At 53.5% G+C, this 16,875-nt stretch overlaps 1 protein-coding gene across 3 annotated transcripts in view; it reads right to left on the bottom strand.

The window, feature by feature from the left end:
- GSG1L (GSG1 like) overlaps positions 1-16,875 on the bottom strand; it is a 206,915-nt gene that overhangs the window by 70,969 nt on the left and 119,071 nt on the right. For 2 of the 3 annotated variants that reach the window (XM_047087874.1, XM_047087875.1), the window contains exon 3: positions 5,612-5,764. The exons of the other annotated variant lie outside the window; for it this stretch is intronic. In XM_047087874.1, coding sequence (XP_046943830.1) covers positions 5,612-5,764 — 153 coding nt within the window. The remainder of the gene's footprint in view (positions 1-5,611; positions 5,765-16,875) is intronic. 3 annotated transcript variants of the gene reach the window in all.

Here is a 16,875-nt window from a genome sequence, read left to right as displayed (position 1 = left end):
CGCCGAACTTCCTGGGATCCCCTTCCACATAAACCACCTGCACCCAAATCTCCATCTTAGGATCTGCTTTGAAGGAATCCAGATTAAGACCTCTGCCATTCCTGGGGCTGAGTCCTTGAGCCCCACCGCTGACCTCCTTGACGACCTCCCGGCTTGACAGGCCATTTGGATTTGCAGTCAACCTGTTCGTCTGGGCAACCACTTGTCCACCACTGCGTAATAATCCTGCTCGGTCCATGGCTAAGCCCATGCCATGGGTATGGCTAGGGACCCAGGCCTGCCTAATCGGAGTATTGCATTCTCTCGCATGGAGACCGGTTCAGGAATGAGTCTATGAGCCTGTGGTCCAGTCACGATCCTCCTTGAGGTTTTGTAGGAGCTATTGGAAAGGACCTCTCTCTACCTCTGGAATCTTATGTGAGCCTGGAGCCGCTCGGGACCATTTTCTCTCCACGTGGACAAATCCTAGCTGAGAACAAAGTCAGAAAAAAGCAGAGTTTGGAGATATAGATAGATACCTGATGACATGAACACCTGGATGCAGCCATGCCTGAAGCTCAGCCACCTTGTATTTTTCAATTACGTGAATCAATAGGGTTCTATCATCACCCTCTTTTCTCTGGTAGCTAATACGATTGGGTTCTTGTCACTTGCAAGCAAAAGAATCCTTAATAATATGGAAAAACATTTTTCTCTGACTTCGACTCTCTGCATTGTTAGATGCAAAAATACACAAAAGTACTTGCTTCTAGGTTATGGACAAAAGACCCGGTCTGACCAGAGCAGGGAGACTGAACAGAGGGGGTTATTAATGTGGGATTCTTTTTTAGCACAGACCCAAGAATTATCAAGAAACTCATCCTAAAATAATAAGTGATGGTTTATGGTAAGAAGTTACAAATCACCACACTAAGAGAAGCTCTAAGGTCCCTAAGCCTCTGTCTGTAATTTCCACCTCGCAGGCCGTGGAGCTGCTCCCTCTTCAATTCATACCTCGCTCTGAAAATGGCTCCCGAAACCCAATTCCAAACAGCAACCTCACCTTGGCCATTTGTTTGTTTTACTGCAAAATCTCCTTCCCTTCTTACTTAACAAAATGCTCCTTCTGGCTTCTGCACGAGCTCTGATTATTTCCCAGAATTGGCCACGTTTCTTTCTGTGCCACTGCAGTTTTTACTAAAAGCCCACAGTTAGCTCGACTGTGCAGGGACTCTCCAAATGACTTTGTGTTTTTCCCAAGTGGATCTGTCTCATTTTTCAGAGGGACTGGGGAAAAACGGACATCTTCCAGCCTGGTCGCACACCCCTTCTGCTGTTTAAGACTCTGGTCACTGGGGAAAGAAACAGGGAGTTCTGTCTTTCCCAGCACCTCTTGGCTGAAGTCGCAGGACTGGGCAAGGGGACGCTGCTAGCTGGAGTCACCCCCCTGTGCCGGAATCGGTCTTGCTCAGTCCCCAGAGCCCGAGAAAAGCTGTGACCCACTGCAGGGTCACATCAAGACGTGCAGGGGCCCCAAGCACTTTTGTCTCCTCCATAAAGGAAATGGTAGGGGCACCTGCGTGGCTCAGTCGGTTGAGCACCCGGCTTCAGCTCAGGTCTGATCTCACGGTTCGCAGGTTCGAGGCCCACATTGGGCTCTGTGCTGACAGCCCGGAGCCTGCTTCGGATTCTGTGTCTCCCTCTCTCTCTGCCCCTCCCCTGCTCACATTCTGTGTCTCTTTCTCCCTCAAGAATAAATAAACATTAAAAAAAAAAATTTTTTTTTAAAAGAAATGGTAAAACTTGTATGTTATGACTGCAACAGTAGAAGGACAATTATGATCCGGTCTGGATTCACTCTTACAATTTCATTACTATTACATTAATTTTTTTTTTCTCCCAATTTGAAAAGTAGTCAAAATTAAAACATTTCGTGGGGCCCTAAAAGTACTGTGAGCCCTAGGCCCTGGGCCAGTGGGCCAGCAACCACAGCCCCCACACCCAGGCCTCAGGGGCCGTCCCTGTCTGCACAACCACCTTGTGCGAGGAACACAGCCCCGCTGGCCGGAACCTGTCACCAGCTCCTCCCTTCGCTGAAGAGCATGAACCCCTGGGCCTCGCTGTGGCTGTGGCGGGTCTGGTCCCTGGGGCCATGATCTGCCCCTCAGCTTATTGGAAAACAGTGGGGGCTAATCATAACGACAAGAGTCCCAGGTGCTAAGCCCTACTCAAAGCACTTTATAGGGCAGGCTCGGCTGGGGGTCCAACAGCCTAGCAGCTATGTGACTGCAGGCAAGTCAGCATTCCCATCTGCAGAACACACGCAGGGTCAGACCCTCCCCTGCAAGGGCACCGTGAGGGGTAAAGATGCTAACACGTGTGGGCAGGCTGAACCCCGTGCCAGTGCACGGTGGCACCTCGGCCGGCACTGGCTATTACCATGGATCATAATCACTTGGTTCATTATAATAATTGATCATAATAACTGGGTACAGTAGGGGCTGCCCCAGTTCTGCTTTCCCGTCTACCATAGAAGGTGTTGACCTTGGGCTGAAGACCCCTCGGCATAAGCTGGGCTGGCAGCATCAGAGGACTTGGTCACGGGGCTTGCACACTCCTTTTCCTCCCATCAGAGCAAACCTGAAGGTCACCCCCCTCCTCTGGGCCCCTCCCCACCCCTTACCCTGTTCTCAGGGGGCTCCGGAAAGGCCAGGGGCTCCAGGGCCACGCAGCCCTCTCTTGGTGTCCTGTTGCCCCCCCCCCCCAACTCATCTTCTCCCAGGCGTGAATACAAAATCCTTTCTCTCCACCACTTGCTACTTCTGTCTCATGACGTCAGCTGGCTCACACATGCTTCTTAGTTACTGTTTTCTGAAGACTTAAAAGTCTTCTCCCTCCAGCCCGGTCACCCCTGCAGCTCGGATCCTATGAAAAGAGCACGGGGCTTTGAAGCCAGCAGGAGCTGGGTTTAATCCTGGCTCCGTAACTGACCAGCTGTGTGACCCTGGGCAAGTCAATTAACCTCCCTGAGCCCTGTATTGTTTATGTGTCTGAAATTACTGAAGACAATCTTATTTTCTTCAGCAGTGGGCCTCTGGGGGCAGGCTTTTTGAGGGGTGAAAGCTTTGATGAGCCCTTTGAGGCAGGGGAAGGAGCCCCCACCTCCTACCCCAAGAGAGGTCTGCTTGAAGACTTGGGGATGGTTGCCTTGGGCCGCCCACCCGCTTTTGTTCTGTGACTGGAACGAGCAGGTTGAGGGGGAGGGCTGGGTGCCCGGGATAAGGGGACTCTTCGATGCTTGCAGTGGGGAGAGGAAAGAAAAGGTGAAGCCGCTAACAAGAGAGAGGAGACTGGACACCTCACAGCACATCACACTCCACCTGCTCAGATCGGATCCATCACCCCCACTACCTGCTTTTCCCACCTTCCCCATCTTGGGGGTCCGGGCCCATCCCGTCCCTGCCCAGATGCCAGCCACGGGACACAAGATCAGGGGCTCTGGCCATCTGGACCTCTAGGTCCCTCCTGAGAATAGCGTCTCCGGATACACGAAATAAAATACGTGGGATTATAAAGCAAACCCCTTGTATGGAAATCTAGTTAGCGAAACATTCAAATAAGTTCGTGGCATGGGAATATATGTGCTTCTTCGTTAACGCGCGAGGTAACAAGATGCAGCAGAAGCTCTGGCATTATCACACTTTTGAATGAAGGCATTTCAGGGTATCTGCCCCAACGACAGCGCGATAGGAAAAATATAGATGATTATTGGTGACTATGTCATAGCTACTGCCCCCTACAGGGTTCTGTTGCCTCCACTCACATTTGAGGGACAGCCTAAGTGTCCGTTACAAGTTAGAGAACTACAGATGGAACTTCTTCCCCACCAGGCTCATGGACCCCCCGGACTGTGTGGATTCCAAACTAGGCAGCTGACCTGGGTTCTCTGTCTTCCGGGCCCACCCGGCTCTCCTGACTTCGCCTCCTAGCTGGAGGGTGTGTGTGCCCGTGTCCCGTGTTCCCCCTGCCCCCGTACCCGGGTGGGGCCTCATCTTTTCTCACCTCTGGGCCGGTCTCCTCACCTCCACCCTTGCTCTGCTCTGCCCACGCCACAGCCCGAACCCTCACCCCGAAATGCAAACCTGACCGTTATCCCCCTCTGCTCTGGATTCTCAGCGCGGTCAGCTACATGGTAACATCTAAGGATCACCGCAAAGCACCAAGACCCTCACCCAGCTGTCCGATTTCATCTGTCAATTGTGCTCTCCCTACTCTGCCTTCCTGTCATTCTGAACTACTCAAGGTTTCCACAATATGCCACCCTTGTCCATGCTGTTCCCTCTATCTGCACTGTCTTCCCCAAGCTGTCCGTCAAGCAAACTCTTCGGTTTTTTTCCAAGTCTCATGCCCCACCCCGCCCATCCCCACTCCACCCCCAAACAGGACACACAGGTCCAGAATCGTCCTCGGCCCAAGAGCTAGGAACCAAAACCGACCCTTGGCGATGACGATCACTCTCTTTCTCTTTTCTTTCTTTTGCTATGATGGTCAGATTTCCACATCCTGAGAACGCCAAGTCACGCGTGTTTTCATCTGCGGAGCGTGCTGTAATCTCTTGGATGCAGCTCTCAATCTTTGAGGGACCCCTCTGTTGTACACACATACTTCAGTTAGGGGGAGATTATGTCCCTTACCAAAAGGTGCCTCGTTTCGGTTTCATTAAATAGAGGCTTCTTCCAACGCATGAAGAATAGGATTAGATTTATAGAAATTCAATTTACACTTGGCTTTTTAGGAACAGATGTCTTGCACAGCCAAGCCACCACTCTATCTGTCAGGCTGCTGAAGTTATGGTTTGGAGGCTCCTTTTACTCCTCTCTGGCACATTCCGTGCTTAACCCCTCGTGACCTGGAATTGCTGAACCAACTCTGGGCTCCTGGCCACCTAATCCAATGGCCTTTTCTTGGAGTCTTCTGTCTCCGGCTCCCTGAGTCACAATGTCCTGACCGTCCTGTTCCCCCTAAAGCCCCCAAAACCCCTGGCTCTGTGGCCTTTACGCACCGTCTCTGCCCACCCCACACTAGTAGCTGAGCTTCTAGATGTGTTTGCTCCCCTCCAGCTTCCACACGTTTGTCTCAAAGGCAAATAAGCCAAAGCAGATGAGTGATGTGCGGGCCACCCCAAAACGGGCCCCCCCTTCATGTCTCTATGGAAGACACCATCATCCACTCATGCCAATACACCACCTCCCTGTGCCCTGTCCCACAAACACAGTCCGCCACGAGGGCGTGGGGTGGTCATCCCTTGAATACACGTCAGGCTAACCCACCTCTCTCTCCCACACCTGTTAAACTCCACGGGCTCTGGAACGGTCCCTCCGTTAGGAAAGCCCCAGTCCTTATTGTTAGCACGGTACCTGGCACACGATATTCAACAACCACTGAATGAGTACGCGAGCACGCAAATCCCGTTTTAAAACCGTAACGCGCAGGCTCAGAGCAGCGGAGTGATGGGCGCAAGGTCACCCGGTGGGAACAGCCAGGACTCGGCCCGGGGGCGGCTCCAGCACCCACGTTCCGCTCTGCCGGAGGTCCAGGGTTAGGCCCCACCGCCAGAGGCCCTCCGCCTTACCGGACAGCACCGTGAAGACAGCTGCGAAGGCGTTGAGCTTGAGCCCGTCGATGACATTGCTGGAGTGGAAGAGCTCGAGACACATGAGGCTGAAGCCGACCACCAGCAGGAGGATGTACAGCACCTCGGACACCACCGACAGCCACAGGACCCCTGCACGACAGAGGCAGAGCGGCCGTGAGATGAGGGACGCCGCAGGGTGACCCTGCCCCGTGTACCTTCCACACCACGCCCCGCGGCGGGGGTCCGAATTGTTGGAGCAAGGGCCGCGGTTCCAGGGTGGGTCCCCGTGGCACAGCTGATCACGGCCTCCCGTCCTCCGCACCAGGCCTGGCGCAGGTGCCCAAACCTAAGTTGGTGGAGACCAGCGCCCCCTCCCCCACCCCGGTGACGCTCACTGGTGGGCAGTGGCGTGCGACCCCTCTGTGGGCCCGTTCTGACGGGAGGGAGGAACCTGCGTCCCGGTCACACTTTCTCTTCGCACCTGGTAGATGGCTGCGCCAGGGAGCCACCTGATGGCCAGGAGGGTACCCGCCTTAAGATGAAGCTGCCACTGTAGTTGCTGAGCAGTGGTGACACCACTGGGCCAATCACCAGCCCCGAGGGCTTCCCCACCGTCGAAGCTTTCGGGGCCAAGTTCTCTGTCACCCGCAGCTAGGAGCGCACCCCTACATTTCTATCGGCCCTGTACCCTACTCCACTTTTTTTTCTAGAAACTGCTACTCCCGTGGCCACAGCTTCAACCTCGCGACTCTCCCCGGGACCCGCGGTGTCCTAAAGCGGCCCGGTCTTCCTGGGCAGAGCCGATTGGTCGGGTTTGATCACGTGGCCTAGAATTGGCCAATCAAAGTCCTGCCCTGTAGCAATCCGCGTGCTCGGAAGCACCGAAATAGACGGGGGGGGGGGGGGGGGGGGGGTGTGTGTGTCAAATCGGGGTGTGAGCCTTTTTTTTTTTTTAAGTTGATTTATTTAAGTAATCTTATTTATTTTTAATGTTTATTTACTTTTGAGAGCGAGACAAAGCCGAACAAGGCAGGGGCAGAGAGAGAGAGAGAGGGGGAGACACAGAATGTGAAGCAGGCTCCAGGCTCTGAGCTGTCAACACAGAGCCCCGCGTGGGGCTCAAACCCATGAACCATGAGATCCTGACCTGAGCCCAAATCGGTGGCTCAATTGACTGAGCCACCCAGATGCCCCAGTCATCTTACTTGTTTAAAAAAAAAAAAAGATCAAGGTGGGGCTTGAACTCACGGGGGGGGGGGGGGGGGGCGGTTCGCAAGCTCTTCCAATTGGGCCAGCCAGGCGCCCTGAGAACCTGAGCCTTATGACAGCGTGAGTGCCTGGTTCCAGCTCTTCCTGAATGCCGGCTGCCCCTCTATCCTTTCAGTGGTTTGGCTGTTCAAATGTTTACATTCCCTGAGCCTCCACAGCTCCCTCTGCCCCCCAGTTTTTTCCAAAATTCGGCTGCCATCATTTGCCCCCTAGTTTAGGGGGCATTCTCTGTTTTTCCCACTTTATCCCTCCCTTCTGACTACAATCCTTTCACTGGGGAGTCCCTTTCTTCTCCCAGTCTGTGCAATTCAATTGCAGCTGGCTCCATGATTGGGCACATGACTCCCGTGTAGCCAGTCAGAGCTTCATAACCCCTATGACTCTAGTCATTGGTTCAGGAGTGAACCTCTCTATGCCTCAGTTTCTTTACCTATACAACAAAGATAAAAATAACGCCTATTTCATACTACTGTCATGCTGTGAGGATGCATTTGCACAGCAATGAAAAGAGCTTGTGCTTAGCATCTAGTGAGGGCTCAATTTGTGCGATAGTATCATTGTTGTATGGGCGGAACATGTCCCCACCATGATCCCCTGGAAATGGAGCCCAGGAGTGCTTGAGGGAGGTCAAGGCAGGAGACAGAGTCAAGAGGGAGAAATACAATTGTGGGAGCAGATATAATTTCTGAGGAAAAGGGTGGCCAGTGGAAAATGTAACCTCACATGACTTACCTTCCAAACCACACTAATCAGTGAGCGAGGCCCCCGCTTTACAGAAGGGACTATGGACAAAGCCTGGCCAGTCAGAGATGGACATATGACCCAAGTCAGTTCAATGAGAGTCAGCCGCTGGACTTTTGCCGGACCTATTGGTGGAGAAAACTCCTTTCTACTGGGTTTGAGCCTGGGGGAGTGGAAGGATGAAACTGACTGAGTCACCAAGTGGCAAGGGCCTTCCTGAGAGCAGAGACAATGCCAAGGAAGGCAAAGCTGAGATAGAGGAAGATTGTGTCCTATGACGTTGTTTGAGCCCCTGGATCCAGCCGTGCCTGAAGCGTCCCATCATTTGTTCTTTCAATCACATGAACCAATGAATTCCTTGTCTTTGCCTAGCTGGTTTGAGGTGGAATTTCTATCACTTACAACAAAGAGTCCTGATCTTCACCTTTTCTGTTCTCCAAACCTGTCAAACATGTCCTTCCGACATCTCAGCCTTTATAAGAGTGTTCCTTCCACTGGGAATGTCCTAGGGACATCCAATATGTACTATTTAGTGAATGAAGCAAACAAACAGAAAATTCTCGGTCCTTATCTGCTCCCTGACAAAGAATCCAGATTCTGAAACACCCACTATCATTCCTAGCACAACGGGCTTTGAGAGCTGTGGAGAAATTCTTTTTTTCTCCCCCCCCCCTTTTTTTCTTTGGCTACAAAAATATCACATCTCCTGGGCAATCCCTTGGATTTCTGTAAGAGAATAATGTGCTCCTGGCAGCCTGGATGTTGTTAAAACACCCCCTGGCTTGGCACACGCATAGTCTCTGAGGCCCTTCTCTGGCCCGAGGCCCACCGAGGCAGCAGGGAGGAAGGCAGGAGATGTGGGGCGAGCTGAGCCTCGCCAGGAGGGTGGCAGCTCCCGCGGAGGCCTGGCCTCCCTCCCAGCAGGCTTCACCTCCAGCTGCTGTTGGCCTGGTGGCTTGAGGAGGCCGCCCCTCACCACCGTGCTGCTTACTGACTCAGTGCCTCTCCCGAAGCACCCCTACTCTCCCGGGGGGGGGGTTGCTCTCATCTTTGCCCTCGTGGGCCCCAGGCCAGGCTTCCACCCCACTCCACCCCCTACCCCCGCCTCCCTTCCCAACAGTATCCAGCTCTGCTCTGTCAGATAGGCTGAGAGGTAAGGTTGGCGTCAGGGGCTGAGATGCTTAGAAAATAAGTAAGTTTAACCATGGAGAACCAGGCACTAGCATCCCCAACGCCTGGCTAGGGTTACTTAGGCTTCTTACTCTCTCCAGATTGATTTCCCTGCCCTGCCTCCCCCAGTTTCCCTACCACTCTCCCCCGGGGCATTTCCTTTATAAACGCCTTGAACGTGAATCCTCACCTCGGTGTCTGCTTCTAGGAAATCTGATCTCAGACACTAGCATTCACATGTGTTCTTTCCCCCATCCTCCTAAAACCTGACGAGGTAGTTTGAGCCTGATACTGTTTGAGCCCCTGGATCCAGCCGTGCCTGAAGCATCCCATCATTTGTTCTTTCAATCACATGAACCGATGAATTCCTTGTCTTTGCCTAGCTGGTTTGAGGTGGAATTTCTATCACTTACAACAGAGTCCTGATCTTCACCTTTTCTGTTCTCCAAACCTGTCAAACATGTCCTTCCCACATCTCTGCCTTTATAAGATTGTTCCTTCCACTGGGAATGTCCTAGGGACATCCAATACGTACTGTTTAGTGAATGAAGCAAACAAGCAAAATTCTCGGAAAATTCTCATCTTTTACAGAGGAGTAAACTTAGGTTCGGAGGGACTAAGCAACTAGTCTACACAGCCAGATAGTGGTACAGTCTGGGTTCAAACCCAGGCCTCTCTGACTCCAGGATTCATCATGGCTATAAGCTGGCAGGCTAGAGTAGCCACCTTGAAATCATATCATTCCCCGCTCTTGGGCTGGTCAGAGGGGCCCGTCTGGGTCTGAGGGCACGGGGTTCCCTGGCCATGGCTCTTACCTACATGCTCTCCAGCATCCCAAACAATTCCTGAGCCAGAGCTCCTGCAAGGGGGTGGCCACTGAGTGGGATGGGGGAGAGAGTGGATTTCAGTCCCCAGCGATCCTGAGGCCAGCTGGCCACCAGATGTCGGGGGGAAGGAGGTCCCGAGGAAGAGCAGACAGGTCTTGAGGATGCCAGAAACCAGGCCGTGGAAGGTGGGCTTGGCCCATGCTGCTGAGGCAAGTGGGGACCTAAGGGTCTTAGCAAGGAAAGGACACCTGTCAGGAGGCCCTCTCTAGAAGGATGGGGGGGGGGTCTGCCACGGCAACATTGGGGGTGAGGACAAGTGGAAAACCTGATAACTCCTGACGCACGGGCTCTGTGGGCTCTGACCATGGTGGGGCCACGTGTCCCGCCTGGGCAGCTGAGCAGATGTGATGCTTTGCACGGAGAATGAGGTAACGCTAAGGCAGGCAGACAATGAGGTTCCACATCCACTGCAGGACCTCCAACGGGATGTCCAGGGGGTAGCTGGAGCTCAGGCGGAGGGGTGCGGACCTTGGCAAATCATGGGTACGCAATAAATGTCTACTCTGATTGCCAGAGAGACGGTAGCCCGAGAGCGGTTGACATGCTCGTGCAAAGTATGTGGAGCAAGAAAGAAAAGGGGGGGAGGTTGATCCACGGGAACATGAATACTCAAGGGGAGGGGCAGGGCAGAGAGCCGTGAAGGCGACAAACACCATGGGAGCCCAGCGGCCCCTGCCCCAACACTTCTGTGCACACTGCCACCTGCCAGCACGCGGACCGCTCCGCTCCAGTGCCTGCCCACCCTCCAACCGTCACCCGCCTGCTGGACTAGGGGGTTGACATCCCCGTCCTCCCCCAGCTGCAACCCCCCAACGGATGCCTGATGTGAGCTGCTAAGTACCCCAAGTGAGTTAACACTGGGGGGTGCCATCTACACGTCTGTGTTTCCCCCCGGGGGAGAGGTGGCGGTACACTGGATTGTCGGAGTCAAAAAGTGAAAAAGCTATTCACTTCTCTGTTATTTTTATAAATCCTATCACCTCGATCAAAAGAGCCTCTGTTTGGTGCTAATGTGTCCTTAACACCTTTCTACCACTTGTTAATTATTTAAAACTGGGAGAGGGCTCACAGAATCTTCAGCAGGTCCCAGGCAGACTTGAAGGACATTTTGACAATTTCCTTCAGCCCCGCTCCTCTCCCGCCCTCCCCCAGCCACTGCTCTCCGCCCTTCTGTGCCCGGCTCTGGGCCTCAGGGGCCTGACTCCTTGGGACTGCACCCCCAGACTCCCCAGCCCTCTGGCTGAGCAATGAGGAGCACCAGCTAGAAATCAGAGGGTGGGAGGAGGAAGGTCTGATTGTTTTCTCTCTGCCCTGCTCCCTGTCTGGAGCCCCTTCTCTGGTAGAGGCTCCATCCCAAGTTTGTGGGATCCAAGCATCTGCGGCTTTCACACTGTTCCCACCCTTTCTCCTCCCCCCGCCAAGGCTGGTGCTAACAGCTCCCCTCTGTTGCCAGCTTTTGGGGGCCTCAGATGCTCTTAGCCCTTCCCGTGCCTCTATGTGGACTTTTTCATTAAAGCGCCCCCTATCTGGGGGATTCTGATTCCTGCAGGGGCCCTCCCTAACACATCGCGTTTTATGGCAAGGGGTCCAGTTAGAGCAGAGATCTGAGCCAGCATTCTCCGTGTGGCCCCCAACCTGTAGCAGGCACACAGGAACACGGGATGCTAACCCTTGGGCCTCCAGACCCATGTATGTTGTAACGAGCTCTCCAGGTGACGCTGACGCACCCTCAAGCACAAGCACCACTGATCCAAAGTTCCCTTCCGAATGTTTGTACAAGAAAGTGAGTCGACTTCAGAAAAAGACGGAGCCCGTGCCAGCCGGCAGATGTTGGCGTCTGGCACACAGAGATAGAGAGAAGGTAGAACTCGAATGACAAAACATTGGAACCGCCACACAGGGCCTGGCTGGCAATCGGTGCTCGTCACGATTCGTGTTATGGAGGCACACCCGTGTGACTAAAGGAAGTCAGAAAGGACAGTGGGCTGGCAGCCTCTGGCCGGGACGGTGGGGTCTTGCCTTGGTGACGCCCGGAAAGCCTCAGTAATCACACAGATGATTGTGTCAGGTCTCTGAAACTTGGCACGAAAGGCTCGATTTGCAGCTGAGAACCGGTGACCTCCCGGGGCAGAAGAAATGAAATGGCTTCTCATCAGGTACAGGGCCCGTGGGGTGACAGCTAATCCCGTTAGCTGCACTTTCTGCCTTTTTAAAAAACAGCTTCATAACATCAACCCTGACCCTCCATTGATGGAATTGATGGGTTTGCAAGAACAAATTCCCTTTCGCCCCAGTCCCTCCCTTGCCAAGATAGTTTCCAGGGCCCGTCTGGCTGAGTGGGAAATCACGGGTGGGAACCGTGTCTTACATCTACAGCCTTGGCCAGAGGCCTCATCCGACTCTGTCCCTCGGTTTCCTCATTTGAGAAATGGGCATAACAGGCTTGTCCTGAGCATGAAGTGAGACACTATCTATAAATCGCGCAAGCCTGACACTTGGGAAGTATTCAAAAGAGCTAAGTGTTACCGTCGCTTACCGCTAAGTATAATTATGGGCGATTAGAATAATTATAAGTGGGGGCGGGGCAACAAGTGTGAAGATCACGGCCCCGGGCTGGGCCACCTGGGTTGATCCCCGGCTCTGCCAGGCACTGCCTGGGACGCTTGGGCAAGTGACGTGCTCCCACTGAACCGGTTTTCTCGTTGGAAAATCGGGGATAGATATAGCACCCAGTTTGCAGGCAACGTGAGGACAAAGCGAGTAAATTGATGAGCAAAGTGCTTAGGGCAGTGCCTGGCGCACAGCAGGTGTTATATAAGCGTGAGCTGTTACTATTATTGTCATCGTCATTGTTAGTCCCGTAGGATGTGACCAAGGAGTAGGCAGCCTAGAACCGGCACATCTCAGTCACTGGACAAATAAAACCCTTCTGGGGAGCAGAGGGGAATTGTTGCAAAATCAGATGAAATCCCAAGGCACCACGGCATTTCAAGAGAAAACATCCCCCCCCCCCCGCCCAAATCCATCAGTCTAATATGTCAAATCAATAAGGTATGGCGCAGTGGCTGCTGGCTCTGGGCTCGGCGACACGCCCCCTGAGACCCAGCACGTGAAATCGTGTAAATGACGCAGGCCAGGACCTCTGAGGCTGCAAACGGCTTCATGACAGCTGCTGTTTGCGAAATGTCAATACGCTCAGGCTCCGGGACGCTCAGGGGCTGGGAGGAGAAGGCCAGAGGCCTCGGGACAGACTCCAGGGGTCGCTGAGCCCTCCATCTGCAGATGAGAAGTTAGCCCGGTGAGGACTTAGGACATGCCCATGTCACAAAGCAGGTTGAGGGCAGATTGGGGGCAGCGGTGGTGGTGGTGGTGGCGGGTGGGGGTGGGGGGGCTTCCACCTGCCAGGCTGCTTGCTGTTGTGAGACTGGGAAGCAGGGTGACCCTCTGAGAGGTGCAGGGAATGAGGTTTGGGGGAGGGGCATGGAAAGGGGCTTCCCCGAAGAAGAGCGGCCGCAAAAGACCACAGGAAGGTGACTGCACCGCGTGTCAGCAGCCCTGAGTTCCAGCCGGCGCCGTGGGGCCTTCCGAAGGTGCCTCTGCGGGCCTCAGTTTCCCTCCCGGTGAAACAAGTGGATGCTCCAACAAGCTGCCAACAGGCCGAATCCAGCCCACAAAAATGTCTTGTTTGGCCCACACAGTATTTTAAAAATATCTGAATTCATTATCAACATTTAAAAATAGGAGCCTTCACATAAAATTTCATCCAGGTTTCTGGATGCGCTTGCAAGACGGGTGGATACAGCCGTGCCGGACCCGCATCCTCATACAAGGGCTGCGGGGCTGAGCTGGGGCTGCTCCCCCTCAAACAGGACACGTACTTCTGAGTCGGCACAGACCCTCCGCAGTGCCCATCACCCTTGGCTCCCGTCTAGCTCTCTTGAGCCTTTGAGTTTACAGCCCCCTGTGCAACGAGGTCTAAAGCCATTTCCGTCCCTGACGCTCTGCAGCCAAGCAACATTTTAAGACCCTGCACGGTCCTCGCTGATATATCTCCATGTAGGAGTGAACTATCCGGCAAAGCCTCAGCTGTCCCCTTGCTCAGGGACAGGGGAAGTTCCAGCAAATACCACGCCACCCCACACATGAAGGTGCCAATTTTCAAAGAGTTAGATTAAAAGGAGAGACAATTCAGCTCTAAAAATATGCCCACATTGTTACACGGGACTCAAGAGCACAGATCTGAGAGCTGTTCCCGAGAGTCATCTTGTCCGCCCCAGCCCACATCCTTTCCACGAAGGCCTGAGAAGGCTAGTGAGTTGCCAAAGTCACGACACTGGGAATCTTCCTTCGATGAGTCAGACAGAACCTTTCAGGTTTGGACTGGAGGTCAGGGTGACCATCCTCAGCGGCCGCTCTCAGAAGATGTGCAAAAATGTTGGGTAACACAGAGTTTGGGAAGAGAATGCCATTCAAATGCCAACCGGGGTGATGCTCTGGAAACACGGAGCCTGGCGGGGGGGGGGGGGACTGTTTTCTGCATCACCATCTTTTCTAGAACCATCCTTTTCTAAAGCCTCACTAGCCTACCAGCGGCACCTGCAGCCCCTGGGAGCCTGTGATAAACGAGGATTCTCAGACCCCACCCAGACCTACTGACTCAAGGTGTGTGCATTTTCACCAGATCCGCAGCCGTCCAAGTGTGAGGAAAGCACTGCTCTAGAAGACGAAGTTCAAAAAAAAAAAAGATGAAGTTCAAATGCGCCAACGCGGAATTCAGTGCCCTTGACGCGTGGGGCCTAATCAGCCCCTCCCACCTCTAACCCCTTGCTTATGCTCTGTCTCTGTGCTGAACATTCCATGCCCTCCCGTGCCTCAGGCATGGGCCCGGCCCTCAAAGTGTTGTCCTCTCCTGGGGTCCGCTGAATAATGGCCTGCAAAGATACCCACATCCTAATTTCCCCAACCTGTGACTATGTTATCTTACACGGACAGAAGGGACTTTGCAGATGTGATTATGATCTTGAGATGGGGACATTAGCCTGGATTGATTTTGGCCTCCCTAAGGTTCATTTGGAATTCTGACCTCCAGTCATTAGGTTTGTGCTAATTTGTCACACAACAGCAATGAGAAACTAATACACCTTCTTTCTTCATATAAGGTCACCGCCTCCAAGAAGCCTTCCCTGACCACCCCAGCCTCTGCTGTGGCCCCCAGACAGACCTCTGCAAAGAAGGCAATCTCTCCACCACTTCCAGGTAGATGCCTTGCTAGGGGGGGAAGGGGCCTGGACTTGAGGGTCCAAAAAGCCTGGATTTGAGCTTGGGCGTTTCTGTAACCTCCCTGAGCTCAGTCTCTTTGGCTAAAAAATGGAATCAATGCTACCACCAATCGTAACACGTTTTCTGGACAAGTTAAATGAGACCATGGCTGCAAAGCCTCCTGGTCTGGTTTCGGGTACCCCGTAGGTCCTCAGTAAGTGTGGGTGTATCAGGCTGACAAGCTGGGCCCAGAGAAATGAGCCCTTCTCTTCCGAGCTCACAAGTGGACAAATTATCACCGGAAGGGTTTCTGACAATGCCTTGTTGCCCCCAGAGTTCTGCAAGGCTCTAGTCCCCGTCAATTTAAAAATGACTCTGGCAGACATGCCCTTTAGAAACTGCTCTGTTGGAATCCAGGGACGGTCACTGAGCATTTGAGATGTGTCATGCTGACCTTGGCCTTCAGCATCAGACTGCAATGAGTTTTCTTTCTCTTTAAAGTCCAGGAGCCGGCCTTGAAAATAAGGTCCGACCCACTTGGGCTGGGGCCTGGGGAGGAGGCTGGTAGGGGGAAGGTCGTGGGTAAAGCTTGGAAGGCTGAGGTTGGGGTCTGGCCCCCAGCCCCACGCTGGCCCCCCGTCGTCTTGGGCAAACGCTCTCACCTCTCTGGGCCTCCCCTTCTCCCCAAATGGGGCTGCTGTGCAGGCAAAGGAAGTGGAACAGGTTAAGTCAGAAGTTGCAGACTGGCCTAAAAACAAGTTTCTGAGATTTTGTTGTTATTTTGGGGGGAGGGAGGGGTTGTGTTGTTTTCTCTCTCTCTGTCTGCCTCTGTGTGTCTCTTCCTCTCTTGGTATACGAGGTATTTTTTTAAATTTTGAATTAGATGCCACCATTTAAAAATGGGAACACCGGGGCGCCTGGGTGGCTCAGTCGGTTAAGCGTCCGACTTCGGCTCAGGTCATGATCTCATGGCTCGGGAGTTCGAGTCCCACGTCGGGCTCTGTGCTGACAGCTCAGAGCCTGGAGCCTGCTTCGGATTCTGTGTCTCCCTCTCTCTCTGCCCCTCCCCTGCTCACGCTCATGCTCTGTCTCAAAAATAAATAAAAACATTAAAAAAAAAAAAAAAGAACACCTCTGTGGACATAAAGTGGGGCTGGTCCCTGCGGAGGGGAGGAAAGAAGAGAAACACTTCTCTGCTGTGGGGGGGTGGTGTGCCCAGGGCTTAAGGCATGGCCTGGGAGCCAGACCACCCAGGCAAGCCCCAGCTGTGCTGCTGACTTGCTGTGTGACCTTGGGCAAGTTACTTCACCTCTCTGAGCCGCAGTCTCCCCAGTGGCCTCAGAGAGCGGTTGTGAGAATCAAACGGGGCATGGAAAGAGGCATAACCAAGGCTTAGCTCGTGGCGGGCCCCAACGCACGCTAGCTGTCCCCATTCAACAGATGAGAACACTGAGGCTTGGAAAGCAGCGGAAAAAACTCATGTGGCTCAAGCCTGACAAAGCCAGGCTGAGCGGGTGGTGGGGAGATACTATCAACTGGATTATCTGGATTCATTATTTGCCCAGGACCCCAAGATGACGTGTGCTCTAGCCCTTTGTCCTTGCCTCCCTGTGGCCCCCTTGCTGAATCCGGGGTCCACTATGGCCGTGGGGGCATCCGACTTGCCCTCCATGATCCTGACCTCTAGAATAAGTGTCCCTTCTCCCTTAACTCACGTGAAAAGTAGCACTCACTGCAGCAGACACATTTCCTAAACCCAGACTCTGTGTCCGGTACTATGGGGGATGCAGAGGAGAGCAGGACTCGGATACGGCCCTCCGGGAACCCCAAACGTAACCTGAGGGGTGAGACACAGCCAATAATGACCATCTTATACATCCCCCAGACAATGCCAAGCGCCGTGCTGGGCCCTTGGCACATAGAAACTCGTCTCAT

Source organism: Lynx rufus, unplaced genomic scaffold (genome assembly GCF_022079265.1).
Source record: "Lynx rufus isolate CCGP_SWC_20201006 ecotype Redwood Valley unplaced genomic scaffold, mLynRuf1.p SCAF_23, whole genome shotgun sequence".
Taxonomy (NCBI): domain Eukaryota; kingdom Metazoa; phylum Chordata; class Mammalia; order Carnivora; family Felidae; genus Lynx; species Lynx rufus.
The sequence above is the reverse complement of the archived record's forward strand: the minus strand, read 5'-3'. Positions and strand labels throughout refer to the sequence as shown.